This window comes from Triturus cristatus, chromosome 5_2, assembly GCF_964204655.1.
Source record: "Triturus cristatus chromosome 5_2, aTriCri1.1, whole genome shotgun sequence".
In the NCBI taxonomy this organism is placed as follows: domain Eukaryota; kingdom Metazoa; phylum Chordata; class Amphibia; order Caudata; family Salamandridae; genus Triturus; species Triturus cristatus.
Window position 1 is genome coordinate 803,247,335 of NC_140588.1, and position 20,118 is coordinate 803,267,452.

The window sequence follows — 20,118 nt, forward strand, 5'->3', positions numbered from 1 at the left end:
CTCACATGTTCTCTTTAATCCAGGACTTGTAACCTAATCTGCTAGTGGTTGGACAGAGGTCTTCGAGCTTTACCTTGGCTTGTTTGACACTTTTTTGCAAATTTATTTTGATCGTTTCTGAGGAGACCCATATCAGTCACACCTGTGTCAATTTTGTGCTCAAGGCCCTCCCTGGTGTCTGCAATCCCATTTAATTTTGCATAGGTTGCTGGGTTGTGCGATTTTTTTTTTATTTTGAGGTGTTGGCTCCGCCAGTAGTATAGCATCCAGTTGCAGTATGTCAGAGTTGTTCAGATTCCGCTGTTAATTGTTGGTGTCTCTGGCCTGAGTTACTTTTAGTTTGTCTATCATTTAAATTCTTGTGGCTTTTCCTGGTGGTCAGGCAGTTTTATCTACAGTAGTTATTTTGGACTCCTGAGAGGATGGTCACTCAGATTATCTGGGCAGGATGGTGTTGTCCTTGTATCAGCAGGGGGTGGATCTATGGTGCCCCCCACTTTATATGAAGTTATGTATTTAGGGTATCACCATTTCTTTTTGCTTCTCAGACTGGATCCTGTGGCTGTAGTGACCAGGGTGTGCCACTATCAATGAATTCTGTGGTGTTCAGTGCACTGTATCAACATTGTTCACACACTGGTTGTAGTAAACACTACAGATGAGGTCACAGAATTATTGAGGTGGTTTTATACTAGATAAGAGTGGCAACATCCAAACGTGTATATAGACAGTCAGTTCAAAGCACAACTAGTACGTCCTCATCATGTGCGCAATATTTCTTTATTCAGGTTCTTCATCCAAAATCACAAAAGCACACCCAACGCGTTTTGCCTTAATAAAGGCCTCCTCAGGGCTACAAACATATAAACGACATACATAAGACAAATCACAATTACAGAAAAACAAAACATGTTAACAGAAAAATCACATCACTACATTAGATCTTAAAAATACTTCTTTCCAGCACTTTAACAAAACAACACAGCCTTAACATCTTGCAAGTAAAGAACATTCATTTAATACTACACTGAGCATATGAATTGGTCTCAAAATACATTTATAAAGGAGTATTGTTGGTTTATAAACATGAACATACATATATAAAACAAATCATCACATTTTACACAAAAGAAGCCTGTCACAAGCTAGGCCAAAAAAATATAAAAAGTTACTAAAAAGGTAAATTTGAATATCTAAAATAAAAGTTAACCATAATCTCTCACACAGCCTACCAGCCAAGGAGCTAAAAAGTGCCCATCAAAAATGAGGGAAAACCAAATATCAAACCCAAATCGTGCAAAAAAGAGTGCAAAAAGTGCAAGATCAGCACGAGTTAACCCCTAAAACTTCATTCTTGAAAACCAAATAAACATCAAACAAACAACAAAAGATAGGAAGGATGTATATTCTGTCTCACACTTCTCTAAAGTGTAATGTAGTCAAGATCCTACAAAAAAAAAATATGAGGTCTTACCAGTTTTATCCATCCACTGGTTTCCTTCAAAATCTGTAACACACAATCCAAAGACAACGATTCACTATAAACGTTAAGATCATACCTTACAAAAAAGAGTCATAAAAGGTCTGGATTTCCAGGTGTCTTTTTTACATGCCATATAAGTCTGTAAAAAAACATTAGAAATTGACAAGCTAGGGAAAAGTTATGGTATTCTTGTTAAACGGTTAAATCGGCATAGTACTGTAAAACATTAGAAATCTTTTTAAAAAACAGTGAGAAACTACATTCTAAGGTGGTTCCATACTGATTTTCACAGGCAAAAAGGGCCTGGAAGATATTTTAAGATTTTTACAAAGAAGGCATTTCCAAGCAAGAAATGCGTGACTTTCTGGAGCTCTTCTTCATCCCTTATCCACCAAATTATGTTGGGAAGACTGATGTAGGTCTTTGGGTAATAAATACTAGTCTTAAACTCTCTGTCCCACAAAGGGGTAACCAACGCATGCCACCTCAGTGGATTAAAAGAATGAAACATTCTGGCCCTGGTAAATTGCTGGTGGTAGTATAACGCAAGACCTTCAGTTCAGAAGACAAGCAATGACAGACATTTCTAAATATGTTCTAGAAATTCCTAGATATGGCACCACTGATTTTAAAGGCAGCCAATGTTAATAAAAAAATCTGTGAGAAAGTGTTCATTTTAGCTGTGTGTGTGATGTTTTTTGATAAGTAAATTCAAATTTATTCTGAGTAATAGTGTAAACCTGCCCTATAGCTCATACATTTAGTGCCACTTATGAATTGAAAGCACACATTTCTTTTCAACAAATTCAAATTAAAAAACACAATGTTCATTCTATTAAGGTGTTTTTACAACTTTAGTCCGCAAAAACCAGTGTACTGGATTGATCAGCCTTCAGTTGGGAAAAGGACAAGATTTCCCTGTTTATCGATTATTGAAAACCTACATGAATGAAGCCGCGCAGAACATTAAAAATATGATAACATTGGGGGTCCTTTGATTTCCCCTTAACCTCTTATGTTATGAATGTTGATGTATAGGTTAAAACCCACACCAGAAAAAAACACTGCATGTAGGATTAGGCATTATTTGGAGGATCTCAAGGGAGCCAATGTTGCACCTGCTCTGCCTCATAAACATAATGGTTCATCTATTCTATTTTGAGTGTGAAGTTTGAGTGCTGGGACCGAGCCCTTCCATTGTTATATCTGGGATGAGGTCTGACGGTAACGCTGTACTGCCCTACTCTTCCCTTGATTGGCGCAATTCAATCCAGCTGTTCTTGGTGCATTTATGTGTAAATTAAGTTTTATCGAGTCTCCAGTTGTGAGTGCATGTCAGACGTTGTGTAAGTGCCTCTAAAGTCGGGCTTTTTGTGCATGCTCACAAATATCCTGACTTTGGAAAGCAAAGTTGTGGTTAAAGTGAGATTTCCTTTAGATCATGAAACAGTTTTTACCTTTTGTTTGGAAAAAATGTAATACACTTGGCTGCAACTTTCTAATCACTACTGGAGTGAGGTGGTGTGGGTCAGTGTTGGTGATTCAGTGAGAAGGTGTATGGTTTGTTTATTTTCACGGAATGTGTATTTTTGTTGGATAGATAGATTTAGATTTTCCATATTAATGAAGATGAAGACGAGATTTGGCAGAAGGCGTGTGGTCCTTTTTTAACGCTTGTAGTGTCATGATACTCTTTTTTGTTTTTACTTTTATATAAATAGCTGTGGTTTGACATTCCACCACTGAATATCAGTACATTGTCAAATCTCTGCTGAAAGTGGAAATAATCTGACTTGGAGAAATATTGTGACTGCATTTTCAAATATAAGTGAAGCAATGCATGGGACATAGTGACATAACTTAGGGGCACATCTTGGTTGTGTATAGTATTGTTTGATTGCACATTAATTCAGTTCTATACACTAATGGTTGCACTAAAGTATTTTAAGCAGAACAGTTTGTGTGTCTCATTAGTGATCTTTTCATTCTTTCTGAATAAAGGTTGCTTGCACAGTTACATGAGATGGAAACTGCCTTTGACGGATTCTGGGAAAAGCATCAACTAAAAATGGAACAGTATTTAGAGCTCTGGAAATTTGAGCAGAATTTTCAAGAGGTACTGTACATGATTAATGCCAGTTATTTGTAAGGAAATATAAAAATGTTTAATATTTTCAACTTGAGGTTATCTCTTCACCCTTTGTGATGATAAGTGGGGCTGCTTATGTAAAGTAAGGGCTGTTTCAGCTTCATCCTAATTCCACGCGGACCTATGACTGGGACACAAGCAAAAACTAATATAGAAGATATCGAGATGCTCATAAACTTCTAACCAAAAACTCCAAGCATGGGAATGACTATGCTGCATCCAGTTGCCACACCACATTACTCACTCATAATCAACACAGAAATTATCCATACCAGTAAACACCATGAAAGGGATGGACACTTTCTCGAATGAAATAAAGAAGGGAGCTGGAGCCATGTGTTCGATATTGACTACAGGAAGGGAAGCGATAAGGTGCAGGGTTGCCATTGCAGGCAACATAGTAATGTTGATTTTTTAACATGATACAGAATATAAACATTCCCCAACACCTTGTAAAATTAGAGACAGTTTCCACAAGGTGAAGAGGAAGACCTAGTAAACCACTCACGAAAAACATCATCCGGATGAGGAGACTCCGATGAGAAGGAGTAGACATCAAGAGTTGTGTGGAGGGTCTTCTATAGTCTGTTCTTAATCAACCTGTCGGCCAGTCCTGCTTGATGGGACCTAACATATGCAGAATCGTAATACTCGAGCTTTTCTTCAAAATAAGAGTAGGTTATGTGAAAAGTGAGACAAGAGGGTGAAATCGTTTTCATGAATTATCATTTGTGACTCTACCAGTAGTCATGGCATTGCAATGATGACAAGATCTCAGAGACACTATGAAGTATCTCTGAATGAAAAAAAGTGTTGTACTATTGGGATATCCATTTCAGTTCATATTCTTTTGAAGGGGCCACAAATTTACAAAAAGGAAAATCATTTCTGGGCACGTCTTTGAAATCCTAACGTATTTCAGTGAACACTCAAGAAAGCATATAGCAAGAAGAAACTCTGGGAGGCAGGCCAATGAAAATGAAGGGTGTAGGTAGTCAAACTGAACTTGTTCTCTGTTACCACTGCTTAAAAGCTGATGGTAAGCGTCTCCTGAAAACCCAGAGTAACCACAATCTGTGCTCAGTTTCTACAAATCACCCTGTCGACCACCAACAACCCTCTATGGAACACATTACAGATGGTAGGCGTTGGGCTGTAAAGGCCTGAACTGCGGTGCCCCTACCCGTGGGGCACACATGGGACCTGGGGTCACCCCTGGCTCACAGGCTCGGCCGGTGTCACCGCTGGACATTTCCAGCCCTGCTGATGCAAAGCTAGACATGATCCTAGTAGCCATTGCGGCCACCAGAGAAGACCTGGGAGGACAGGTGGATGCAGTGGTGACTGAAACGGAGCTGCTACGAGATGACCAGGGCAAGCTCTTGGACAGACAAGCACAGACAGAATCAGCCATTCACACACTGTAGCCTCACACCGAGGACCTTACTAGCCGAGTGGCTGAACTCACTGATGAAAAAATGAGCTTTCTGGATACCAGGGTGAAAGATGCAGAGGGCTGTTCATGCCACAGTTACCTGTGGATGTCGGCTTCCCAGAGGGCATGGATGGGGAAGACCCTACAGAATTATTCGAGGCTTGGCTGTTGGCCCACGTTGCACCCACCGGCCAGCTGGGTGACCACCACTTGGGGCTCTTCAGTGTCTGGTGTTGGGGAAACTCCAGAATTACAGGGACAAAGACACCAGCTCCATGGTAACCAAAGGAGAGTTTAATGGAGTCACTCCGACTCTGTGTTGCAGACAAGGGGTCGTGCTGGGGAGGCCCTCTGCACGCGAAGGGGTCTAAACCCACACCATACCACAAAAACAATTTGGAAAGTGTTAACATCATCTAACTTGGTACCTTAACCCCAGGAGAGTTGGCCCGGATGCAGACAATTTGCACTTCCACTGCTGTTGCAGATCCCTATTAGGGTACCCCGTGTTGAGCATTCACCAGCAACTACCGGCTATTCCCCACAATATTCCCTTTTTTCTTACACGCTGAGACACCAGGGGAAAATGCTGGTCATGCCATAGCACCCACAATTCTTGTGATGTTTCAATTGTTTGGACGGTCAGATGTTGCTCTACCGTCCTGGGAGTGGGAGATGAGTTGTTTGTTTTGTTTTCCTTATTGAGCCTGAAACCTACTATATGATGCGACTCACCTGGAGGTGAGCCATTGACCTAGTAACTCCTCGGACACTAAACAGTCCACTGCCACGTCTTCCCTTTCTGCACACGGCCCATGGATAATTTGTCAGTCCTAACATGGAACATTTGTGGCATGAATACTGCCAAGACACGGAACTCCATACACCAATATCTTAAACGAATTGGTACCCATGTGACAGTACTGCAGGAAACACATCTAGCCAAGGGAGAATACCTCCGACTCCTGAAATGTTGGAGGGGAAATTCTAGTATGGGGTCCAGCATCCAATTAAAATCTCCCCCTATGACCCAAGGTATGTGAGATCAGAACAGTAGGAGTGTAGACAGGCTTGCTACAAACCGTGTTTGAGCCGTGTTGGGCAAGTAGACACTCCCCCCAACTGTACCGTCGTGCCGTCCAAGCTTCCTTCCAAAAGCACATAACGCTCTTCCGCATGAATTTTCACAGCAAGACAGTGGAAGCGCACTGTCGGGCGAATCCAAATAATGGTCCTCCTTGAGAATTATTTGGATTCGCCCGACAGTGCCCTTCCACTGTCGGGCAAGACATGCCTGTTCTCATTACACCCTGCATATGCACCTCATGCCCTGGTGGTGGCCACCAATGATCTCACACGGGAGCCCCGCACCTTCTGGTACCTAGGAATCAACATATACTACTCCATGCAAGACATGATAAAGAGCAATCTCACGAGGGCCATATATTCACTCCGACCGCAAGTCACTTTCTGGTGTTCCCTCCCAGTCCAGGGCCGAATAGCCCTCTCCAAGATGGTGATGTTACCCAAACTGTTATATCATACCGCCAATCTACCAGTACTAATTCCCAGTGAAAGGTTTAGATTTTTGAACATGATGCTAGGCAACTTAATATGGAACAAGGGCAGGCGCAGAGTAGCCTTACACCAACTTCAACTCCCAACAGAGCAGGGCGCTCCATTGTTCAAACACTATTGCCTAGCAGTGCAACTCCAATTGCCAACCAGATGAAGGTGCATGGAGTAGGAGGGGAAGGAGCTCAGTTTCATAAGAAATGTGTTCCTCCCAGGATTGACATTACTTACTGACATCAATTCCCTGCTTCATGTAGTGCACGGATGCCATTGTGAAGCATGACAGGCCTCTTTGAATAATTCCCCCTATGCACCAGAGATCCCCCTATGCGCAATGAATACCTTAAGGCAGGCAGCTGCCCGTGAGGGTGTGGAGCTCTAGGGTTCGGCTGGAATACACTTGCCAAATTGCTTCAAATATACCCCACTGTGTAGTAGCGCTGCCCCACTGTCACGCTCCTATGGTGGACATGATTCATATGTTTTAGGATTACCAACTGGTCTGGACATTCCGGTAAGGGATCTCCTCGGGCCTCGCAGGCACTACTGGTCTACAAGACCTGGACTGTGTGGCCTGTTGCACATTTTGACTGTGCAGTCATCGGTGATCAGAGGGCGTAACTAACTGTTTCATTGACCTAGCCTTGCTGATAGTCTGAAGGGCAAATGCATTGCATTGGAAAACCTCAGCAGTGCCTAGCGTGGACTATTGACAGAGTATGTTCCTACCCTGAGCCCCGGGTAGGAAATCTGTTGTGCTCCGCCTTGAAGAAGTGTGCGGGTTGAGAAAATGTTAGATTGCTGCAACGTGGAACGAATTCACCATCACGCTCCAGGAAGACCAGGAAGGGGAAAGACCAGGAAGGGGAAGCAAGCTCCGCCTCATCTGCACATCCCAGACTCCTACCCCATGCCGTCAACCTGCTTGTTTTTTCCCCCCGCTACCCAATCACTGGAGACGACTGGCCCACACGTACTGCAATTACCCACTGATTCATAATGTACAGCGCCGAACCACTGCCTCTCACCAGTGCCAAACAGGTGTAGTTGCCCCAAACACATTCACCCACAATCGTTGCATAGGCAAAGGCTCCCTGTTTAGTGTAATCGCTTTATTTTTCCTTTGATTTGTGTTTTTTGTTTTTTTACGATTCAACTTATGAGAGAGCGATTTTACTGAACCTGGAGGAAAATGATACAGTGTATTACATGCCATGTGATATTGTGCGTGTATTGGTGTACAGATAAAAAAATAAAACTTTAAGTAAAAAAAGGTATGATGTCATCAGGGATTTATTGCAATGGTCCAACAAGTATTGTTCTTGGTTAGTGAGAATTGGCACTATAAACTTGAACATTTTACATCGACTGTTTATCCTTTTCTTTCAAACCCAATGCCAGCGGGAGCGAAGACGCTCAGGGATGTCCAACAAACATTTACCTGCTTTTCATTCAGGTGGTAGAAATTCCTTTCCACACATTATGTAGTGTATGAACTGATTGAGGGTGGTTAGTTAAATGCTTAATACGTCATGGACTTCCGGGAGTAAATTTATGAGTAAAATCTGGGCAAGAAGAATTTCCATCAGGGGGGATATTCTGCAGCTGTAATTCTGAACCAAATATGCAAATGCACCTTACTTTTCAGTGCGTTTTTTCTCAACTGAGAAAATATTTTTCCTCATGGAAAATATCCGGTCCTTGCACCCCCTTTCCCACCATGGACAAAATCGTGCCTTTGACGGAAACAAAGGGGGGTGAATTTCTAGGGTTGGAAACTACCTGTCTGATAGTGAACACCCACAAACCTACGAGTTTGTCAGTGTTTCACTACTTTTGCAGAAGACAGCAGTCCTGTTACACATTCTTTTTGAAACAGGAAAACATGGGGAATACCATGTAAACGTTTCCTTTACCTCAAATCAAATAGTAATTAATTGGAATTAAGTTAAAAAGCAGCAAGCAACATTTTTCATGTCTAATCTTTGTTTTATTCTACACATACACAAACATAATTGCAGGCACAAAAGACTTTTTCTGTCAAACACATCAACGAACAACACTGCCTAAAAAGCTGCATCTGGGGGCACCTGGCCACACACACAGGCTTCTAAACACAGAGCAACACTCACATACATTCCCATTTACTGGATTAGGCTTCAGACACACACCTGCCTGTCCAGCTTGTCATTCTGCTGCTGGAACACGAGTATTCTCACCCTTGCCAAAGGCACCCGCTAGCTCAATTATAAACCCATCACGTTAAAACCAAAAAACAAGACATTACAAAACAATGACAAAGAAGTCTCCTCAAGGCAGGGACGCACTGCACAAGCTGTAACAGGCTACCAACATACAACTGCACACATCAAACAGAGACTTTCTTTTTAAAGCTTTGTTTGCGTATGTTAAATTGCCAACTATTGATACTTAAATGATACCTCACCTTCACTTGTCCTAAAATTCAACCGTGTTCCGATGATGACCTCGGTGACTCTGAGAGCTCAAAATGTCGTAGACAGCTGCTCAGACCGGATGTTGTGCTGGTAGAAATTACTGAGGCTCTGTAATTTACAGTGAATACAAGAGACAGCTCTGCTTATTTTTTTCTTTTGTTAGCCGTCTAGTTTTCTCTACACTGTCCATCAGATATATAAATCATTTTGAATGTCCGCTGTGGGGGCACTGAAGGGACCTGGGGGAGTGAAAGGCAAAGTCAGTCCCCCCCACGACCCCCCCCCCCCCCCGATACTTCGTGGCTTGGAGCAGGGCAGTACAGGTGATAGGGTAGGGTCAGAGGAAGGGGCGGGACTTACGGAAAGTATTAAAGGTTGAAGAAGGTCAAGAGTCAGCCTCTTTCTGACTTCTTCACTCTGGGAATAGGGAGAGTCTTCAAGTTGTGCCACCCACCCACCATGCAGATTCTGGGGGTAGGGGAGAAAGGGTGGATGACTATGCCACAGTAGGACATGGTTGCAGTGGTCCAGCGGCTGTGGTAGTGCAGGGGGTTGGAGAGTCAGATGCGGGCATATCCACCCCTTGAGGGGAGGTGAGCACAGAGGAGGCAAAGACAGTGTGGGGGGCTTTGGAACAGAACAAGGAGGCTGCATTGGAGGGTGTTGGTAGGGTATGTGTGAGAGAGACGGGGGATGCAAGAAGGACAATGAATGACGTGTAAGAATGAAGTCAGGGTATGGAGACTTTGTGGTGTGATAGGTTGCAAAACACTGTGAATTGATTGTGGAAAAGGGGGTTGTTATAAGGACTTTGAAGCACTGATTAAGTTGACGTTATGTTAAAGTTGTAGTGAAGCTAACAAATAGTACTGCAAACCTGCCCTAATGAAGTGGCCTTTTACGCTCATGATTGGCATGGTGCATGATTATTCCACGATCAGTAATGCACCATTTTTTTAGATGGAATTTTTTTCACAACCCCATTGTAAAACATTAAGTCTATCTTGGTGACTTAAGAGACTAGGTGTTCATACCATTTCTGGAGCTATTATGTACATAGGTCGTGTTTGCTTCAACCAACCTTAAGTGGGTGCACTGAATGAGTCGCAGCTAACCATTTCTGCTTTAACATTGTATGTATGACCCAGGTTCCTTTGGGCTTATTGGGTCGCTCTTGTTTTCCCAACATGTTGACATTCAAGAGAGCATTGCCACAAATTACTTTTGATTTCTCCTACAATACAGTGGTACAGCTTTCTTATAAATATCATATTGCACAAAATATGTGTTTGAAATATTTATTTAAAGAATTGGCCAGTGCCCTAGCACAATTCAATACTACCTCCTTCTGAAAGTTCTTTTGGCACTTCCCCACAAGTGTTTAGGGCTGTCTCACTGTTCCAGTGTTACAGCTCATCAGCAGTCAATTTACGTTAATCAAGAATTATTTTTCACTTGCGTAAACATTTTCCAGACTTTATTTCGAATCCAGTAGTTCAATTTCAATCATATGGCTTTCTGCCAATACGTGTTTTGTTCCAGACTCAATTGATCCTTGGAGCTTCACCAGAATTGTATCTTCCTATTAGTGCCAGTTAAAGGAATTCTAAGTTAAGAAAAACAAGAAACTTGTTTGAGCAATTTTGGTAAACACCCATTTGAACATTCCATGTCATGTGAGGAGGCAAAGTGATACCCCAAAACTAGATCCTGAACAAATAACTAGGAGTTGTAACCTGATTTAATTTTCCATAAACCAAGATATCACTCCTACTTACTTTGACATAAAACAGGATACAACTCCTAGTTACTTTGCTGTAAACCAGTATACCCTTTGACTTTAAGAGGCTCCCAGGCTTGGGATCAGTTTTTGGATATAAATCCCCGTTCAGCCAGCCATCTGCAACCTGCCACTTTCTCAAACGATCTATTAATTCCTCAGAAATTTCCAAACAAAAAATTTGATCTGCAACATTACCTGATCGTCGACAACCTCGCCATGACATCCATCGAGAGATTTGAGTTGTACACCCAGCAGGCTGGAAGAGAGAGTCTCGAAGTCCTGTTGGGTAACCTTGATCAACACTTCTATTCATCAGCTGGTTCCTCACACCAATCCACTCTCCAGATAGCTGATCGAACTTTGTGAGTCCACCGACAGAAACCGGCGGTCCAATCATGCTGGTGCCAACGTCCACTAGTATACAAAGGCAGGGAGCATTTGTGGCCCGAAGTCCCCTGCCTGCCTTGGACTGACACTGTGTTTTGCAGTGCTGCCAAAATGCAATGGTCATGTTCTCCCAGGCTGGTATTAAGCACATTACTCGCCAGTTTGTTTTTCTTGGCTGCTCCATAAGGAAGCAGACCTTTCAGAAGCCATCGAGCGCTGTAGTTTGGAAAAAGGTAAGCGGCTGGGCCGAAATTCACTACATTTGCTGTATCTGCGGCCTGGCACCCTCCTCTCTACCAAGCGCCAAAGCTCTCTGTTGCAAGAGGGACGATAATGAGTATGGTGCTCATCGGCCTCCCACACCGACTGAGCCCCTCCAGCTCTGACTGAGCATGCTCTATTTCGGCCTCATTGCACAGATCCTGCCCTGCACCGGCCACTGCTTCGGCTCTGTACAACTTGGGTCCTAATTCTCCGACTCCGGAGTGTTTTTTCTGGCACATGCAGTTCCTTTTAGGTCAAGCCTAGAGCAGCGCATGCGCTGTGCTCTGGCGAGACTTTTAGTAAGGGCTTCAGAAAATGCTACCACTGTGGCCTAGAGCTTGTGTGCATGTGCGCAGGCGCACGCTTAGAGGCGCCATATGGCTTTCCTCTCTCGTCATGGGTCACAGGCCCTAGCTGTTCTCTCATCCCTCTGCATTCCATTCTCCTTATCTCCAAAGTTGAACCCCTCTCAGGGAGGAGGGAAACTGCTCCTGTTTGCAAGCCTCACCACTATTCATGCCATGGAAGTTTGTCAATAGGGCATCAACAGTGCATTTCATTTCTTGAAAACAAGTGTCCCCGTCTCCCTTTCTACTCTGGGCTGCTCGCTCCTATGGCCCCCACCTCTAGGCTTCAAGGTCAGAGTCTGCCAGCTGCTTCCCTCTGCAGCCCTTCCCTCCTTCTTCTCCCCCCCCACCTTTTTCAGTGCCATGACGTCCTCCTCTTCTAATTAATAATGCTTTTGTGATTAAAGTGTTCCGTTTTCTTATTTGTAAAAAAATAGAGTGCGCGCATTTAGCATGTCAAACCTGTACTTACATACACACATTTTTTTATATGTGAACTAGTTACAAAAAAAACGCAAACCTTAAACATTAAATCCAAAGCATTGGGTTAAAGCTAGAAGTCATAAATGATTAGAATTCATTCAGTGCACGCTTCCACCAGGCACACACACCACCAGCCGTCAGTGCTTGCTTCCACCAGGCACACACCACCAGTCGTCAGTGCACGCTTTCACCAGGCACACACACCACCAGCCGTCAGTGCACGCTTTCACCAGGCACGCACACCACCAGCCGTCAGTGCACGCTTCCACCAGGCACGCACACCACCAGCTGTCAGTGCACGCTTCCACCAGGCACACACACCACCAGCTGTCAGTGCACGCTTCCACCAGGCATACACACCACTAGCCATCAGTGCACGCTTCCACCAGGCACACACACCACCAGCCGTCAGTGCACACTTCCACCAGGCACACACACCACCAGCCCTCATTGCACGCTTCCACCAGGCACGCACACCACCAGCCATCAGTGCACACTTCCACCAGGCATACACACCACCAGCCGTCAGTGCACGCTACCACCAGGCATACACACCACCAGCCATCAGTCCACGCTTCCACCAGGCACACACACCACCAGCCATCAGTGCACACTTCCACCAGGCACACACACCACCAGCCGTCAGGGCACGCTTCCGCCAGGCACACAAACCACCAGCCGTCAGTGCACGCTTTCACCAGGCACACACACCACCAGCCGTCAGTGCATGCTTTCACCAGGCACACACACCACCAGCCGTAAGTGCACGCTTTCACCAGTAACACACCACCCGTCAGTGCACGCTTTCACCAGGCACACACACCACCAGCCATCAGTGCGCGCTTTCACCGGGCACACCCACCACCAGCCGTCAGTGCACACTTTCACCAGGCACACACACCACCGGCCATCAGTTCACGCTTTCACCAGGCACACACACCACCAGCCGTCAGTGCAGCAGGCAGGCTCTTCTCAGAGTTCCTTGGTAAATATGTGTTCGATGCCTGGGAGGGATTGGGGCGAGTTTACTTAAACCATGCTGAGTATGCAGGTGCAGTGCATGAACTCCTGGGTGATGAAGTCACGCTGCCTGGGGCTCATTCACTCCACACTTGTAATTGCGCCTGCACTAGGCATTTTCTCATTTCCAAAGTTCGGCGCATGCGCACAACTAGGCAGCCCCCACACCCCTGGGAATGACTGTTTCCTACAACCAGAATAGAAACAACTTTCAAAGCTATGAAAACAAGTTCATTTGATGAAAAGAACTGTTAACAAAAACCATGTCCAGATATTGTAGATCTGGCAACTTAAACAAAACAGCAACAAAAAACAAACCATTATTGGCATAGCCAATAGGTCTCGCTTTTTTGGACCGTATAAGTATTTAGTTATGCAGCAGAATATCCTTGGTGCAACAACACCAACTGTTGCATGGCTAAACACTTATGAGGTCCTAAATGCGAGACCTATTGGCTATGCCAATGCTTGTTTTTTGTGAGGATTAACACATCCAAATTCCACATATGGATGAGAAAACATGAACAAAAACAATTCACACATGTAGGCTGTGAATCTAATCCCTTTCACCCCCTGCACTGAGTTTATGTAAGCCTGCCTTTTCCTTTGTTCACGGGCCAGGGATAGCCTCTTAAAGCAGACATTTCATGATTTTGTCTCCGAGATGAAAGTGTCATAGAAAGTAAAAGAGGACATCTTCCCTAGGTTAGAACTGTTGGACAAAGGCCCTTTTGCAGGTTTATTGCCAAGCTTTTTGCCTTTTTACTCCTATTTTTCTGACCTGTTTTTGTTTAGGACTCTGTGTAATTTACCACTGCTAATCAGTGCTAAAGTGCATATTCTCTCTCTCTAAATTGTGATTCTGATTGGTTATCCATGATTGGCATATTTGATTTACTAGTACGTCACTAGTAAAGTGCACTCTGTGTCCCCAGGACCTGTAAATCAAATGCTACTAGTGGGCCTGCTGCACTGGTTGCACCACCCACATGAGTATCCCTGCAAAAGTGTCTCAGGCCTGCCCCTGCAGTGTCTGTGAATGCAGTCTTAAACTGCCATGTCGACCTGGCAAGTGCACCCACTTGCCAGGCCCAAACCTTCGCTTTTTACTACATGTAAGGCATCCCTAAAGTAGGCCCTAGGTACCTCCATGGTCAGGGTGCAGTGTATGTGAAAGGTAGAACACGTGCTAGTGTGTTTTACATGTCCTGATAGTGAAATACAGCCAATTAAGTTTTTCACTCATAGTTTCTCATTGGAGCTGCTTTGTAACATTTTACAAGTGTAACTTTCAGAGGGGAACAGCCAGAGATTTGGAGTTTGGGCTGTCTGAGCTCAGGATGTAAAAAAAAAAAATGTGGTTTTTAAATTGTGCATTTGAAAATGCCACTTTTAGAAAGTGGGCATTTTCTTGTTTAACTATACTGTGCCTCTGCCCGCCGGGTGAATCAACATCTGGTTTAGTCTGACAGGGACATTCACTCTAGACAATCACACAAAGGGAGTTAAGGTATGCCCTGTTGATGGTGCATCACCAGGCTGATGAGCCTTCCTGAGATAGAGTGGTGGGAAGAGCTGTCCCCTGCACCTGAATAGGGCTGTGCCTTTGCAGGCACAGCCCTATTCAGGTGCAGGGGACAGCTCCTCACAATGCTGTCTCCACAAACCTTGAGTGTGTCTGGAACCAAGGCCAGGCATGGCAGGAACTTGTAAACTTCAAAGACTTCAAAGGGCAAAAGGGGTGTAAGTTTTGGACCTAAAACCCCAGACTCTTAGAACACTTCAGGAACTGAGGGCTCTGCCATGAAGGAGTCTGTCAGGAGGAGTACTGCCCCTTTGCTGTGTGTTGCTTTACTGGGTTGGCCTGCAGTTGCTGCTTCTGTCTGTGGGCAGTGAAAGAACTGTACTTTGCTTTTTGAATTCTGCTTTTCAAGGTTCTCAGAGGACTTGTGCGCACTTGCCTGCTGTTGGAAGTCTCAGAGCCATCAACGTCTTCACATGCAGAATCCCTGAACTCCACTGCTTGGAGTTCTGATCTGCCAAGTGGTGCCAACTCCAGTTTTGGGCCAATGGAGATGTTTGCTGAGCTGCAAACCTCAAGAAAAGGATTTCTGACGCAGTCACTGATGCTGCTGCCGTCACCGACGCTGTGGTCATCGCTCGCTGGGTGAGTGCAGCCCTGATGCCTGCTGACACCGGCCCTGTTTCGACTCCCACTTCATCACCAAGACCGCTGCCAAGACCTGGACAGACAGTGCCGCTCGTGGAGTGCATGGGAATGACCCGATGCTTGTCAATGTCAGCGCCTCCCTTACACCATCACAAATACGATAACCGATGCGGGTGACTTCCCAAATTAAGCAACACCGCACCGTCGTACAAATCCAATGCCTCACCACCTACGCAGCCTCACCTTCCCTGAATAACCAGGACTCGATGCCTCACCTCCCCTGTAAAGACTCGATGCCTCGCTTCCCCTGTAGCAGTAAGGAACCAACGCCTCCGCGGCCCATCGACTTGACATCTCCATGACGCCATGCAATGTCTTTTGACCTCATCGTTTCAAAGGTGGTATTTTGGGGATCTGTGTGACTCAGCAAGATGCAGAGGCTGGCCACGGTTAGTGCCGTTCTGTGGAGTTGTACCTGTCACGACGTTGAGATAGCCCAAGTTAGAGCTATTATCTTCTTAGAGCTATAATTTTACTGTAAACCTTTTTAAAGTGATATCTTGAGTATGCATGTTGTATTTTTGGTCGATTTGGTCTTGTTTGGTTTGGATAAAGATACTTTGTTATTAAACTGGTGTGGTGTCCTTTTGTAGTGTTTTCATTGAGTTACTCTACTTTGTGAACACATACTTTACACATTGCCCCTGAGATAAGCCTAACTGCTTGTGCCAAGCTATCACTGGGGTAGCAGGGTTTATGTGGATATGTAACTCACTAGAAAGAAGGGTCCCTACTTAGACAGGTTGCAAGCCACTTGCAACTAAAGACCCTCGTTTCTAACCAGAGCTTGAATTTTGGACAATCTTTTTCTCAATAATAGATCTGGGCCCATAGTAAAGAGCCACAGAAAGGAAGGAAGGTCTCTAGTAAAAAAGCCACTGAAAGTAAGAGAGGACTCCAGCTTTTCTGACAGTTTGACTGAGACTGCAGTGTTCCTACCCATGGCACCCATCCTGAGAGGGTCTGTGTCTTTTGCCTGAGCCCCCTTTCTTTTACTTTTGTTTTGGCTTTGTTCTCCCCAGACTCCCTCTAGGGAAGGATAGAGAGATTGGACTTAATCTTCATTGCCAATCAGATAAAGCACGTAAGGAATGCAACAATGGAGCATGGAAACTGTGATAGGACTTGATCCCCTTTACCCATCACGAAAAGTGAGAAAGGACTCGTGTCCAGTTATCAGCATTAGAAGCTTGTAAAGTGAGGCATGACTTTTAAGACAGTTATAACGTTGAAAAGGTAATGGTGAAAAATTACTATAGAATGGTAACCAATGAAACTCCCAGGCTCGGAAATAGAAATAGCTTTTGCACCTCCCCTAAGGGAACCTACTCCCTCCTCCGACACCCCCCCCCATCAATCTTTAACAGGAAGGACCTAAGGACGTCAGAAGCTAAACAACATTAAATACCAACATTGATAAAGAACAAAGGACTCTGCCCCCCCATCCCTGCAGTGACTTGACCACAATGAAATGTTGCTAGTCTAAACCCCATGATACCGCACTTGAAAGATACAGCACCAACTCGTGGAGCATAAAATATCCTCAAAACCTCCCAGACAATGCAATAAAAAAGTTCAAACACAACCTTCTCCAGAAACTTCAAGAGACTCTTATCGCCTCTACCCACTACAATGTGAGCAACGGAAACATGAAAACGGACTTCATTTTCTACTCAAAACGCCCTGCAAAATGGAGAGACATCTTCCTTTTGCACCTGTTACAAAAACATTCAAAATTCCTTATGGAACTAAACTCACCACCTCCCTTACCTAAGCTTTAAAGGGGAGATCTACATATCTATCTTCAGAAAGGGGAACATAATAATTCAAGTGACAGACCATCACCTCACTATCTTTGACCAATACTTCTAATCACTTTTCCCCTTATTGTCACAAGATGTTCCTGTTCCCCATGCACCCCCTCGCCTTCTACCCCGGGCAGTCATACTAGGACCTATTCCCCCACAGGACTCCACTACCACAAGATGCACTAGCACCTCCTCCAACACACATCTTCGTATGGAAAGCGCGAGTTCAACCACCATAGATAAACAGCCAACCTGAAACAACCCCCGACATACACATCGATAACAATAGTGCCAGTTCTAACCCAAGTTCATCCACCATTGAGCCACCCGAACATATTGGACAATGTAGAACCACCCAGTCCAAATGAACCCTCCCCACTTCTAACCTCAAGAGCAGTCTTAACTTAAGTTTGTCCACCAATGAGCCCCCCCCCGAACCCATCCCTGACTCCTAATGTGGAACACACCCAGCCGAAAAGAATCCTCTCCACTTGCAACCTCAAGGACACCGCCCTCCACTCTATTGAAGATCACATGCCTTCCGTTGACATGGGACCCAATACATATTCACCTTCACACAGAGTAAAGATGCTCCCTGACATACTCAACCTGTTTCTTAGTCGAATTGAACAAAAACTCGACTCTCTAGCCAAAGACATTTCTCACATAAAAAAACGACCTACTCCATCCAGGCTCCAACTCACAACTTCTCTCTGAAAATGGAGAAATGGACTACCCTTAAAGGATCCCCAGTCAACAGCCAGCAGACTAGCCGGACATCCAATCCCATGCACTACCTCTCCCACAGACACTACCTACCCCCAACCTTCTATCCACAACTGAAGTGGAAGCACTTAATGAATCATACCACATAAAGCCCTCCCCAAGCCTCCATGCAGAATCCCAGTAATCATGGGCACGAACAGAATCACTGAAGCTAATATATCGCCCAGACCTCTGGCCCAATACATCGCTATCCATACACTACACCCTACAAGTAATATGCCTAGCTCCCTATCCTTCATGCTTCTTAACTGCAGATCAGCAGTTAAACACACCACAATAATGGCTGAAACAATACTAGCTGATGGAATCAACATTGCATTCCTATTGTAAACCTGGATAAACAATCACTCAACCCCTATTCTGGACCTGGTTACACCAGATGGCTATTTCCTCGTTATGCGGGACGGACCTGGATCAATAGGGGGCGGGTAGCAAGAATACAGAAAGAAGAAACTCTGCTTAACACATGAGAGACCACAAACAACTTGGCCTTAGAATACCTCGGAGTTGAACTCGCAACAAAAGGCTATCACATTCTACACCATCTATCACCCACCTGGAGATCGCTTACTCTTCACTGATGAACTCTCCAACCTAATAACAAGGTTTTCTCTAACTGACTCCATCGACGTGTTCTTAGAAAACTTAAACCTACACTGGGACAACACCGGAGATGGCTTATTTTGTAACCTAACAAACCTTCTTGAAATCAACGATCTCAAGCAACTCTGTAATGAATAGGCCCACAACAAAGGCTCTACACTTGATGGATAATTACAAGAAGTGAGCTCCTCTCCCTCCGATCCATCATGGACCTCGACTGGTTGGACCACCAACTCATACTGTTCAATCTCAAGGCTTAGCCCAGATCTGACCCAGCCCCATCCAATAAACCAACACACTAGGCAATGGGCATCAAACAAATTCCAACAAACAGAGCTAGAATATGGGATCAGTAGACAACTACTTTCCCAACCTATTCATCACACTGTAGATGACTGCACTGCCCACTATAACTCAGCGATAACGGAGGTCCTCGACCAAATAGCTCCGCTCACACTAAAGAGATCTAAAATAGCTGAGAAAGTTGCAAACATTAAACGATCTATCATCCTTCATACAATTTCAACTTACCAGCCCGCCTGCCTCATTGACACACACATTAACACGGAAACTCCCCCGCTCCCCTCAATATTCAATGAATGATCGTAGTGCACCCAACAAAATCAAAAACAACAACGATCTCGTACATCTGAAAAACAATGCTAGACAGATTTCAAACCTATGACGGAAGGGGAAGTCCTCAAAATAATTGCGAACTTGAAGCCCACATCCCACACTACTGATCCCCCTCCTTTTCACCCTAGTACAGAATCTCCGGTTCGGACTGGGAACAGCAATCAGGCCTGGCAGATTGCTGCCTGACCGTCCCTGGGAGTAAGGGGGGGTGATAGTAAGAAGCACCGCTCCTGCTTTTGTTACAGGGGGCTGATATTGCAGCACTGCTGCAAAACTGGCCCCCAGTGACAAAACCAGCCCCATTGGCCAGCAAACTGCTATGACCAGTCCAGCCCTGCACCTATTCTCAAAAAAACAGGGGTGGATCCTAATGACTTCAACTATTGAAAAGTGTGTGCGACTCAAACTCAACTCATTGGAGGTAGATGAATTCAACTTCCAATGCACATTCCAATTGGGATTCAGGTAAGGCTGTAGCACATAAACTGCTGTGCTCAATATATCTGATGACAGTCACAGATCCTTAGATGAAGGGGACTCCTGCCTCCTATCCCTATTCGACATCTTGGATGCATTTGATACAGAAAATCATCATGATTTACTTGAGACGGTTAATAACCGCACTGGTATAAATGGCACAGTTCTGAAATGGTTCATGTCCTATCGACAGCCT

General features: G+C 44.7%; 1 protein-coding gene across 3 annotated transcripts in view; it reads left to right on the forward strand.

Moving 5' to 3' along the window:
* MCF2 (MCF.2 cell line derived transforming sequence) overlaps positions 1–20,118 on the forward strand; it is an 830,978-nt gene that overhangs the window by 439,353 nt on the left and 371,507 nt on the right. For all 3 annotated transcript variants that reach the window (XM_085607961.1, XM_085607960.1, XM_085607962.1), the window contains one exon: positions 3,485–3,599. In XM_085607961.1, coding sequence (XP_085464087.1) covers positions 3,485–3,599 — 115 coding nt within the window. The remainder of the gene's footprint in view (positions 1–3,484; positions 3,600–20,118) is intronic.